Source organism: Centruroides sculpturatus, unplaced genomic scaffold (genome assembly GCF_000671375.1).
Source record: "Centruroides sculpturatus isolate CEXI.00-Female unplaced genomic scaffold, Cexi_2.0 scaffold218, whole genome shotgun sequence".
NCBI lineage: Eukaryota > Metazoa > Arthropoda > Arachnida > Scorpiones > Buthidae > Centruroides > Centruroides sculpturatus.
Genome location: NW_019384383.1, coordinates 637,643 through 649,893, shown reverse-complemented (window position 1 = coordinate 649,893; position 12,251 = coordinate 637,643). Strand labels below are relative to the sequence as shown.

The window sequence follows — 12,251 nt, the reverse complement described above, 5'->3', positions numbered from 1 at the left end:
AAAAAAAAAAAAAAAAAAAAAAAAAAAAAAAAAAAAAAAAAAAAAAAAAAAAAAAAAAAAAAAAAAAAAAAAAAAAAAAAAAAAAAAAAAAAAAAAAAAAAAAAAAAAAAAAAAAAAAAAAAAAAAAAAAAAAAAAAAAAAAAAAAAAAAAAAAAAAAAAAAAAAAAAAAAAAAAAAAAAAAAAAAAAAAAAAAAAAAAAAAAAAAAAAAAAAAAAAAAAAAAAAAAAAAAAAAAAAAAAAAAAAAAAAAAAAAAAAAAAAAAAAAAAAAAAAAAAAAAAAAAAAAAAAAAAAAAAAAAAAAAAAAAAAAAAAAAAAAAAAAAAAAAAAAAAAAAAAAAAAAAAAAAAAAAAAAAAAAAAAAAAAAAAAAAAAAAAAAAAAAAAAAAAAAAAAAAAAAAAAAAAAAAAAAAAAAAAAAAAAAAAAAAAAAAAAAAAAAAAAAAAAAAAAAAAAAAAAAAAAAAAAAAAAAAAAAAAAAAAAAAAAAAAAAAAAAAAAAAAAAAAAAAAAAAAAAAAAAAAAAAAAAAAAAAAAAAAAAAAAAAAAAAAAAAAAAAAAAAAAAAAAAAAAAAAAAAAAAAAAAAAAAAAAAAAAAAAAAAAAAAAAAAAAAAAAAAAAAAAAAAAAAAAAAAAAAAAAAAAAAAAAAAAAAAAAAAAAAAAAAAAAAAAAAAAAAAAAAAAAAAAAAAAAAAAAAAAAAAAAAAAAAAAAAAAAAAAAAAAAAAAAAAAAAAAAAAAAAAAAAAAAAAAAAAAAAAAAAAAAAAAAAAAAAAAAAAAAAAAAAAAAAAAAAAAAAAAAAAAAAAAAAAAAAAAAAAAAAAAAAAAAAAAAAAAAAAAAAAAAAAAAAAAAAAAAAAAAAAAAAAAAAAAAAAAAAAAAAAAAAAAAAAAAAAAAAAAAAAAAAAAAAAAAAAAAAAAAAAAAAAAAAAAAAAAAAAAAAAAAAAAAAAAAAAAAAAAAAAAAAAAAAAAAAAAAAAAAAAAAAAAAAAAAAAAAAAAAAAAAAAAAAAAAAAAAAAAAAAAAAAAAAAAAAAAAAAAAAAAAAAAAAAAAAAAAAAAAAAAAAAAAAAAAAAAAAAAAAAAAAAAAAAAAAAAAAAAAAAAAAAAAAAAAAAAAAAAAAAAAAAAAAAAAAAAAAAAAAAAAAAAAAAAAAAAAAAAAAAAAAAAAAAAAAAAAAAAAAAAAAAAAAAAAAAAAAAAAAAAAAAAAAAAAAAAAAAAAAAAAAAAAAAAAAAAAAAAAAAAAAAAAAAAAAAAAAAAAAAAAAAAAAAAAAAAAAAAAAAAAAAAAAAAAAAAAAAAAAAATTTAAAAAAAAAAAAAAAAAAAAAAAAAAAAAAAAAAAAAAAAAAAACACAAATTTTTTGAATTCTGATACTTATGGTACAGTGTATTAACTACATGAGGTTACTAAATTTAACTCGTTTTTCTTTGACTTGTTATATGATAAATAAATAACTATATGCAAAAATCTGGAAAAAATCAAGTTTTAAGTATTATATTATCTTCATCTGTTCTACAAAATATTAAGTTATCTGAATATGAAATCAAAGCATAGTAGAGCGTCGTTTATCCGAATCAATTGGGGACTGTGGTTGTTCGGATAACTTATTTTTCAGATAATGGATTATGTACGAAAAAATATATTAATCTATCCCGTGTTGAAATTTTTCTCTGTTGCGTGTCGCTTTGCATTGAATTTTCGTCTATGTTAAGCCTTACAAAAATTTTTATAATAATAATCATGGCTATTGTATTGTTAAAAATTATTTCTTTATTTTGTGCATACAAAATAAATATATTGAAAAATATAAAAACAACAAAAAGAAAAAAATAAAATACTTTAGAAGTTGATCTAGTATCAAAAACGTTCGCTTCAGCACGACACACAGTCCTCAGAAAAACACTACACAAAAGTGCCAGTACTGCCAGCTAAAACACACACACCAATAAAAAACATATTAGTGTAGCCCAAGACATAGCCAAAGGTTGTGTGCCACAGCACTAGTGGAAATTTAAATTTGCCGACTGGAATGCTTTCGGTTAACCAACGTTTCAGTTGACCAGATTCAGATAAACAATGCTCTACTGTAGTTACAAAATTATTAATATAATAGTTGCAATCAAATTTCTTCAATTTTTCCAACAGTTTGTCATTTACTTGCCAAATTCAAGTTTGTTTGTACTACCGTTCTTTGAACTATAAGCATCCTTGAATAAATCCTTCTTGCATATGTTCCAATTAGGAAAACTTGCTAGTCATTTTTTTATTTCTATTTTACTTTATTTTGTTTTTGTATGTACAGTCGATCCCCCTATAAGATCATTGATTTTTCCGTTTTATCTGAATTACATGTTGTACGAGTCACTTAGATTTTACAAATATGTGAGCCGTTCACAGCCCGGCACACGTATTTGTAAAATCTAAGTGACTCGTACAATATGTAATTCAGATAAAACGGAAAAATCAATGATCTTATAGGGGGATCGACTGTATAATACAAAAAGTATAATAAATGTAATCTGCACATTTTCAATTATGATAGAAACAAAAGAAGGTCAACCTGGAAGTATTACAAAATGTTATGTATTTAATATATGAATGAACAGTTCAATGTGGATTTTTATTAAATAAAAATAAACTACTTTTTTCAGTCAATAATTGTAAGGAGTCGATTCTGACTCATTCTATTTTTGTTTGGAGTTTGATTTTTCTTATTTATTTTCGTTACAGATAGACTACCACATCTCACCCAACCAAAATTCAAAAACTCACATTACTACAATGACTGCTGACAACTACCTATTACATCATTGAACTCAAAAGTGACATCTTGAGGACGGGACTTCCTCAGGAAGCTAAAAGAATGATCTCTGTCCCAAATTGTCATCCAAAAAGAACCACGAAAATTTCTAAAAGATTTAAATGTCAGGGCAATGACATGTTTAACAAAGATTACTAGAATTACCTAAATGTTAGCCATTTAAGTATGTAAATAGGGTCAAGTGGGCATAATCATGTAATGTAATCACCATATAAGAAGGTGAAACAGAAAACATAATGCTAAGGTTAAAAAGGCAAACGAGGTTAAGGGAAGACTTTCAAGTTCCACTGACAACATAGAAGTTTCTTGATGACTGTTAGAAGACTTTATTTTGTAAGATTGTTGTGAATTTTCAATATATTTCAATCTCTTTTGCTAGTTTTGCACAGAAATATAAAATAGTTATAATTTTAAGTCCTCAATTGTTAGGAAACGTTATTGTACTGTACATATTTGTTTTTGAATTTGATATATTATCTTTTATTATTTTAAATTTTTTTGCTAACTTATTTCATTCTTGAACATATTCAAGCTTAGACTAATAATAGATATTTTTATATTACATATAGTAATTACTTCAGTGTTTTTGATTCAATTTCAATTTGTCATTATTTATTGCCTGTGTAAAGTCTAGGCCTGGCACTAATCAACCCTCATCTGTGTAATGCACTGTTAGGATATTAACAGGGATCTTGAGAGAATAAGATAAAGCATTACATAACATGTATAAAACTCAAATTATATAACACAAAAAATAGTTCTGCTTATCTAACAAAGTGTTTCTTCTTCACTCTTAACATTCATAAAAATTGTTAATTGAGAATAATATAATGATTGAAAAGTGTTATAAGTTTTAATAGAAATCATTATTGCACAAAACATCAATCTCATAGTTTACCTTCATTTGTAATTGTCCTTGAGAAGAAGTGTACCAAAGCATTTGGTAGACCGCACGAAGGAGGTGCTTTTTCAGAACAATCCCTGTGGTACCTGAATCTATAAATTGTTTCAAACAATTAATTTCAAAACTAATTTACCATTACATATTGTAATCTATACAAATCATTCAAATGAAATAAGGGCTGAGGTTGCACTTCATTCTCAGTTTATTCGACTTTATCACAGAATGATACAGTAACAATATCTGTCGACTTTCCTCCCACTTCAGCTACTATTTTGTCCAAACTATTAACTGAATTAATAAACAAGACATTTATACCCAATCAACAGAAAAACTTGTGTATTATTGCCATCCCTAAGAAAAGTTTGAATGCCTATCATCCAATATCTTCATTCTTGACATTGTTAAAAATCTTAAAATTAACTCCAAAGACACTTAAATTTAGTGGACCTGGATTTAGGTGACTTTGGGGTTAATCATAAGTTTGGGATCCAATTTTTACAATAATTAATACATGTTAAAAATCTTTCAGTATTGCATCTGTGGCCTTTTCTGTTCATCTATACAGGCTAGATTAACTAACTATTTCTTATTCAAAATGTTCACTATTAAACATGGCAATCATACATTTTATTCCATTCTCTCCCATCTGTGATATATCTCGGGAACTTGTTCTTAGCAATCACTTTTTACAGCATATTTCTATTAAATCTAATATTAATATATCTTCTTGCATCAATTTATATGCCAACAATATCAAAATCATCAAATATGCTCCCACATATATATGATAATGTACATAACTCAATTTATTAAAGTACGAGGGCTATTTTTAAAATAAGGTCCATTTTTTAATAAGAAGAAAAATACTGTAAATATCATTAAAATATATTTTTTCCCATATTCTACATACTTTTATCTACTTTTCTATATAATTTCCATTTTTGTTCAAACATTTGTCATACCACTCAAAAATCTTTTTAATTCCGACTTCAAAGAAATCTGCCGCCTGTCGCCAGAAGACATTAGGCCATGCCGCTTGTCTTGTATGGCACAACAAAGTTTTCTAAGGTCACACAATAAGCATCAGAATTGATTGTTGTGCCTCCTGGCATAAAATCCACTAACAAAGTCCCTTTCCTGTCCCAAAAGACAGTTACCATGATCTTTCATGCTGAAATCGAATAACAGATCATATCTTACAGTCGGCAGGCGAATCAATTTTCTTAAACATTATAAACTTCTACAGTTCAGCACACAGACAGACCATATGGCTGCAAATGGCAACTAAACACGCGTAAAGCATGCTGAAAACAGATGCTCATGCACACTAGTGCAATCGCATGTCACTCTCACTGTCATTCACAAACAGACCTTATTTAAAAAATAGCCCTTGTAATTAAACAAACTGCCAGACTTTTACCAGGCTATTTTTTAGTCTAATTAATAATTCAAAACAAAGTAATTTGACAATACTTAGACAGTTAGTCTGTAACCTCGTTAAATTTAATAATTATAAATTAACTAATTAATTTAAATTTAATTTAGAATACTTGGGAAGAAAAAAAAATCAACCTGAACCGAAACTCAAATCTGCAATTTCCGCATGGAGGGCCATGGGAACTAAGCCATTCCCAGTTGGCACCATAAGTAACCAATATGGTTACATCTAAATTAATTAATGGCTCTGAAAGGGAAGATTAGACAGAGGTCCCGTAGTGTAACTGGCAACACATCCATATGGTAAGTGGGAATTGCAGGTTTAGGTTCCACTTTGAGCCAATTTTATTTCTCCAGAATATTTTAAATTAAATTAAAATTTATTTATTTAGAATTAATAAATTTATTATGAGATTAAGACCTAACTGCCTACCTCTTGTCAAATTACTGTGTTACAAATTATTAATTAGACTTCTGGCAGATCATATGGTTATTCAGATTCCACACTCTACAGATAGATGTCTGCATTTTAATTAAAGCCCATAAGTCCTATAATATTTCCCTCAACTTTGACAAAATCTTACTGATGTGCTCTGCACTAATCAGAAAATTCTCCTTTAAATTCAATTTATACTAAAGGACGCCAAATCAATTTGTTTAAGCCCTCTCCAATCTAGACATCCTTCTTCACTAATGGTTAACATTCTCTAAGCATATGGACAAGCTTATTAGAAAATCTGGTTATCAAACAAAACAAGATTTGGCAGCACTCTTGCTTTATTTCTTTTTGAGCTGTTCCAAGATCCTTATTCTTCATAAATTTTTAAGTTTATAGACTATTGTTTACCTTTCTGGTGCTCTGCTGCTCCTACTCTAATACAAAACTATCAAATTCTTTAGACAAAGTCTATCTTATTCTGAGCACTTTTTGTTCGTTGTCTTGTTTTGTATGTTTTGTGCTAGTACACATTTCCCAAAGACAGATTTATTGTGAGTAATTCTATGCATACATAGAATTACTACTATACAATGTTTGTTTGTTAAGTTATGGCAATGCAACACTTGGGCAATCTGCCTAGAAAGGATGCCTTCCAGGAGGTCTTTTAAGGGAAACTGGCTCCTATTCAGGAGTTACAGATGTGGAGAAAACCCGGAAAGCTCCATGTGGCCAGCCCGTCCAAGCGAGGCGCAAACCCACGACCAAACTCCCAGTGTTCAGGATATGAAGACCGCTTGGCCACTGGTGGGCCACTACTATACAAATTATGTGTTTAACTTGAGAAAGTATGCTAGCACAAAACATACACAAAGTCTATCTTCTCTAACAAATTATAAAATTTGTCTTTTATTACTACTGGCAGATCTAGACTTAGCACTCTCTCCATCTTAGCAGGTTTCTTAGTTTGATTGTACTTTACTTAAGTTTATCAATGGTTACCTTCCCTGCACAACTGGAATTTCAGGGTCCATTCTCATACTACTTGAAATAATACTTGGTCAATTTCCAATTTTCAGACTTAATATTACCAGGTTCTCCTTTTTCTAGAAAGGGATTCTAATGGGCAGTTTTCTCTCCAGTTGTATATGTTTTTACTTATAACAGAGAATAAAAAATAAAGGATATAGTATGAAGTACAAGATCGTAATTAGCTGCATATAAGATCTTTCAGTGTCCACACAATTGTCGTATCATTATATTTATGTCATTGCAAAACTTCAAATAATTTCAGGGAAACAGCATTCAAAAAGTTGTCAAGAACTGGTTCTTCAGAAGTCAATCTCCATATAAAAGACAAATACCTGACTGGATATAAAATTTGTTAGCTTTGTGGATGTATTGTGACTTGCCTGCCAACATCAATGCAACAACCAGACAGCATGTAAGTACAATATCATTCTTTCTCAGAGTCCATATTTCATTTGAATAATCCACATTCCATTTTGAAAATAGTGAACTATTGAAGATCTTATATTAACTTATATTATATTAAACATATGTTAAGAAATAAGTATACTAAAATGTTATTATTGAATTTTAGATTAGAATGAAATTATATACTAAACTTAGATATGGAAGGTAAAAAACTTAATTATATCTAACATTTTGAAAAATATATACTGCAATTTTTGATATTTTATATTACATTATAATTAAAATACAATCAAAAATATAATTAAAAATAGTACAGTTGACCCCCTATAACATGGGTCCATATAATACAGATTTGTATACCGCAGCAAAAAAAATTGCGACCGTATTCGTATAAAGACGCTAAAGGAAACTCGTAAAATGCTGTAAAACGTCATCGCCAACTCGTTCACGACAGGATCAGTCGAATCAGGACCAATAGTGGACGAGCAGCTGAACTACTTACACACTATGGAGAGTTTAGGCGGGTAAGTTGAGTTTACTATCGTCTGTACAGTATATAAATTATGTACTGTAAGTCTAATACAGTACTGTAATTTTATGCATTTCTTGTGAAAAAAATATTTCTTATTCAATGGCCATAAAAATTATTTCTATTAATGATGTCTCCAAAGTTCAATGAATCTTTTGCAGAAAAATAACTTATCAGAAAACGTGCCCGCCGTTTGGTGCACTGCTCTGCGACGTAAACAAGCTTAAGAAATAGCATCGTCGAATGATGCACACTCGGTAAGTAATCCTACAATTTTTTGTTTATAGCATAGTTTATACGGATTATTCCCAAAAAATTATATGTGCTTTGGAAATGTTGAGTCAAATTAGCCTAAAATCGATTAATTTTATGGAAGAAAACCTTTCAAACAGCCATAGTCTGTAAACTGCACACATGCCGGGCTGTGATTGGCTCATATATTTATGGATTCCTAAAACGTGAATTCTTATAAAGTGGAACGTATCTACCGCATTATAGGGGAGTCGACTGTACAGAACACTCACTTGCACTCTTTACACTTGACACCAAAAAACATNAGCCAGTATTTAAACGAGGCTTAATTTTCTAATTTTTAACGATACAATAGCGACAATTATTATTTTAAAAAAAATTTGATAGGCTTAACATGGAGGAAAATTCAACGCGAAGTAGGTTAATAGTGATATACTAATATACTAATTACATGGGATATAATAATATACTACACTAATAATGGATTTTTTCATACTTTTCGGTTATCCGACCAACCCTAGTCCCCAATTGAGTCAGATAATCAATGCTCTACTGTATATATATATATATGTGTGTGTGTGTGTGTGTGTGTGTGTGTAACCAAATTTAATATTGATTTAAATAAATGTTAAAGTTATCCATGTACTGTACATGTAGAAAGAAACATGTATAAAAGGAAAGTTAAACAACATGTAGAAATTTTATAATAACTTCAAACTACACTCAGATTCTTTGAATATTGTATATCAACCACACCTTATTACTGAGAGACTTTGTTTATTATGTTGAACAAACATTTTCAATCCACTCAAGGGGTCATCCTCAAGTTATTGATGTTACATGAACTTTTAACAACTGTTCTTATCGAAACTCTAAGAATTTTAAATTCAAAGTGTTTCGAACATCATGGTAAATTCAAAATATAGAAAATAGAAACCAATTAATTAGTCCATTACATATTGAAATTGAACTAATTAAACTAAATATAATAAATACAAATATAAGTATAATAATACAAGATTATACATCAATGGCATTAAATTATGAGTTCTTTTTTATTACATACTTCCAAGCTGAAGGAAAAATCATGGCATCCTTATAGTTCAAACATTTTCCAGTCAGGCTCAATCTATAGATTTCGCATTTCTGTAATGTTAATGCAAGAGTCAGTATTAGTGCAACAATTCTGGCTTCCGCCACTTTTGATAACACTATTGTATAGTGTTTTTTGTTTATGTTGTACTTATGCTCCTTGATTCTTTTGTTTAGGTTTCTGGTTGTGACACCCACATATTCTTTGTTGATACTTAACAGATCATTCTTATACGGTATCCTGTATACAGTTGCTTGCTCTTCCTCTTTGATCTTATTCTTGTCATTTCTGAGTAAGTTATATATCGTGGGAGCCCTTTTGTATAGTAGTGTCGTGTTTTTGTGATTTGCAATCTCTTTCATAAATCGGATGGACCTCTGTTGTATATGAACTTTGTGATATTGCTGCTTCTATCTCCCTTTTTCTTCTTTCTTCCAGGATCTGTGTAAGAATTAATTAATCCTTCAATGGCTTTTGTTCCAAAGCCCAATATTTTAGCCACGCCCATAATCTTATCCAGCTCTTCCAGTCTGTCATGTAAGTTGGAGCAATATTGGAAAGCCCTTTTAATCAGTGCTTTAAATGGTGAGAGTTTATAGGTGTGTGGATCATTGGAGGTCGATGCGTGGGCTTGATATATACTTTCATGTTTAGAGCATCATTCTTGAATGAAATGCCAATGTCCAAAAAATGTACTTCCGTGTTACTAATCTACTCCAATTTAAGCTTTAAACCATCATTGTTTGCATTTATTTCATTCAAAAAATGGTGTATTTTTGTATCATTCTTCCATAGAATAAACACATCATCGACATACCTTTTGTATAGGATTATGTCTTCACTAAAATTCGTAATTGTGCACTTTTTGCATAAAACTAACTCGCAGAGTAAGCCAAACATTGGGCTGCCCATCGGAACTCCTTTCAACTGCTTATAAACTCTACCTTCAAAGCTGAAGAATGATTACAAACATACAAGGTTTGCTAGCACTTCTATGTCTCCAGGATAGACCGATGCATAGGCTGATCCATAAGGTTAATTAGCGTGTCATAATACGAATCTAACTTGCCAAATGATTGGTTTGTTTTATTTATTATAAAATACACAAGTTCTTAAACCTACCTTCAAAATGCACTTACAGATGTCTGCCAGCATGTCTATACCACTTGTCATAGTAGTCCTGGAGGCTATTTTTTGTGACATCTATAATGGCTTTGTTGTTTACTTCCATTCTACTACTTAATCTGCATCTTTTCAATTTTAGGGAACAGATAAGTCTGCAAGGAATGTAAGAAGATTGGGAAAGAACCATTGTGTTTTCTTGATCAGCTATTTGCTGACCAGAAGTGAATGATAGAAGAAAAGCTGTAGGTCACAGCAACTACAGCTCTTAAAACCATCACAAAAAATAGCTTCTGGTACTACTTTGACAAAGGATACAAGTGCTAGCAGAAATATGTAGCTGCAGAAGATGCATTTTTTGACAGTGATTTACAAATACTTTTATGCTAAATAATACAAATTACATTAAAAGTTCAGCTTATGTTTGATTCTTCCATGTATAAACTTAGGATGTAAATATTATGTCTACCAAAAAATGAACATTTGGAAAGCAAAATACATGAGAGAAAAAAGACCTAAACAGAAAAACATATTTAAAAGTAACAGTTCTCTGGATGAATTAAAGAATCCTTGTTAGAGAATATATCCCAAATGTTAGAGCATCAACATTTTATCAGACAGCATTAAGAAACATAGCTAATTCAATAACATGATATTTCTAACTGAATCTTGTTTTTGCTTTCTTTGGCAGAATATGTGGTTTATTCAAATATCTAAATTTCATATACAATCAACTTGATATACCTTACTAATCAAATGATATAGCCAGATTCATATGGGCTACAATAAGGCTAATTAATTAGTAAGATACTAAGCAATTTGGACTACAGATAAGCATTCTCTCATGCTAAATTTAATAATTAGAAATAAATTAATTTAGAGTTTATTTCTAATTACAGTAGAGCGTCATTTATCTGAATCAATTGGGAACTGGGGTTGTTCGGATAACTTATTTTTCAGATAACCGATTACGTACGAGAAAACATATTAACCTATCCCATGTTGAAATTTTTCTCCATTGCGTGTTGCTTCACGTTGAATTTTCCTTGATGTTAAGCCTAAAGTAAATTTTTTAAAATAATAATCGTGGCTATTGTATCGTTAAAAATTAATTCTTTATTTTGTACAAACAAAATAAATATATTGAAAAATATAAAAACAAAAAAAATTATATTTTGGAAGTTAATCTAGTATCAAAAATGTTTAATTCAGCATGACACAGTCCGACTGGAACGTTTCTGGTTAACCGACGTTTTGGTTGATCAGCTTTTGGATAAACAACACTCTATATGTTTTATATTTTACACAAGATGGTAGCCTAAACAGCTACTCCTAGTCAAATTGTTTAATATCTCATTAATTAATTAGCTTTATTGTAGCACAATGTGCAGTACTCTAAAAATTACTGCCAGTAATCATACATGGTGACTGAAATATACAATTGCTTTTACTCAGCAACTGCTAGTACTATGTTCTGGCTATTGATATTTTTTATGCTATCTGCCAATATAGTGTACTGATGCATTCTAACTGAAAATTAGCCCTGCCAACATAAGTCTAGTTGTACTATTTGATTTCCAAAATATAAACTTTAGATATTTCTTATTTATAATTTTTTTATATTTGATAGCAAAAGGAGATAAAGAAAAAAGGCTCTCCTGGCTATAAAACTCATTATTAGAAGTCAAACAATTATATTGAGCAATTCAAAACCAAGATATAGTAATAATGCAAAAATTAATGCAGAAACAGGAAGAAAAATTACATTATTATTATTTTGCTCATTTATAAAATAAAGTGATTTTCAACTGGTTCAAATACATATATATCTGTGAGATAAGCAGTGGGCCATAGTTAAATTCCCAAATGACCACTTACTCTGCATGGGCCAGTAAGGCCCGATCTCGAGGTCGTTGGATGGCTAGGAGGACAAATCGGATGGGGAGTGCGTCGGTAAGTCAGCAGGTGTCCTTAAATGACAGGTGACAGGTTAACAAAATAATAAAGCATTTATTGAATCACTAAATCTACGTTACAGAAATACTAAGGTTAAATGCAGTTATATTAAATATTTACAGAAATTGGCGATGAATTTCGTAGCTATGTTGCTGACCTAATTTCTAGTTCGAGAGAGAGCGCTTTTACAAATTCTAACCCCTAAATACCTCTCGGTGGAAGGGAGAGTTGGCGAACGTCGTCTGTATGGAAGGGTGTGGTGTCTTC

The 12,251-nt window shown here is 28.3% G+C and overlaps 1 protein-coding gene across 3 annotated transcripts in view; it reads right to left on the bottom strand.

Moving 5' to 3' along the window:
* LOC111617974 (kinase suppressor of Ras 1-like) overlaps positions 1-12,251 on the bottom strand; it is a 100,545-nt gene that overhangs the window by 34,050 nt on the left and 54,244 nt on the right. For all 3 annotated transcript variants that reach the window (XM_023359384.1, XM_023359382.1, XM_023359383.1), the window contains exon 8: positions 3,717-3,814. In XM_023359384.1, the coding sequence (XP_023215152.1) occupies positions 3,717-3,814 (98 nt within the window). The remainder of the gene's footprint in view (positions 1-3,716; positions 3,815-12,251) is intronic.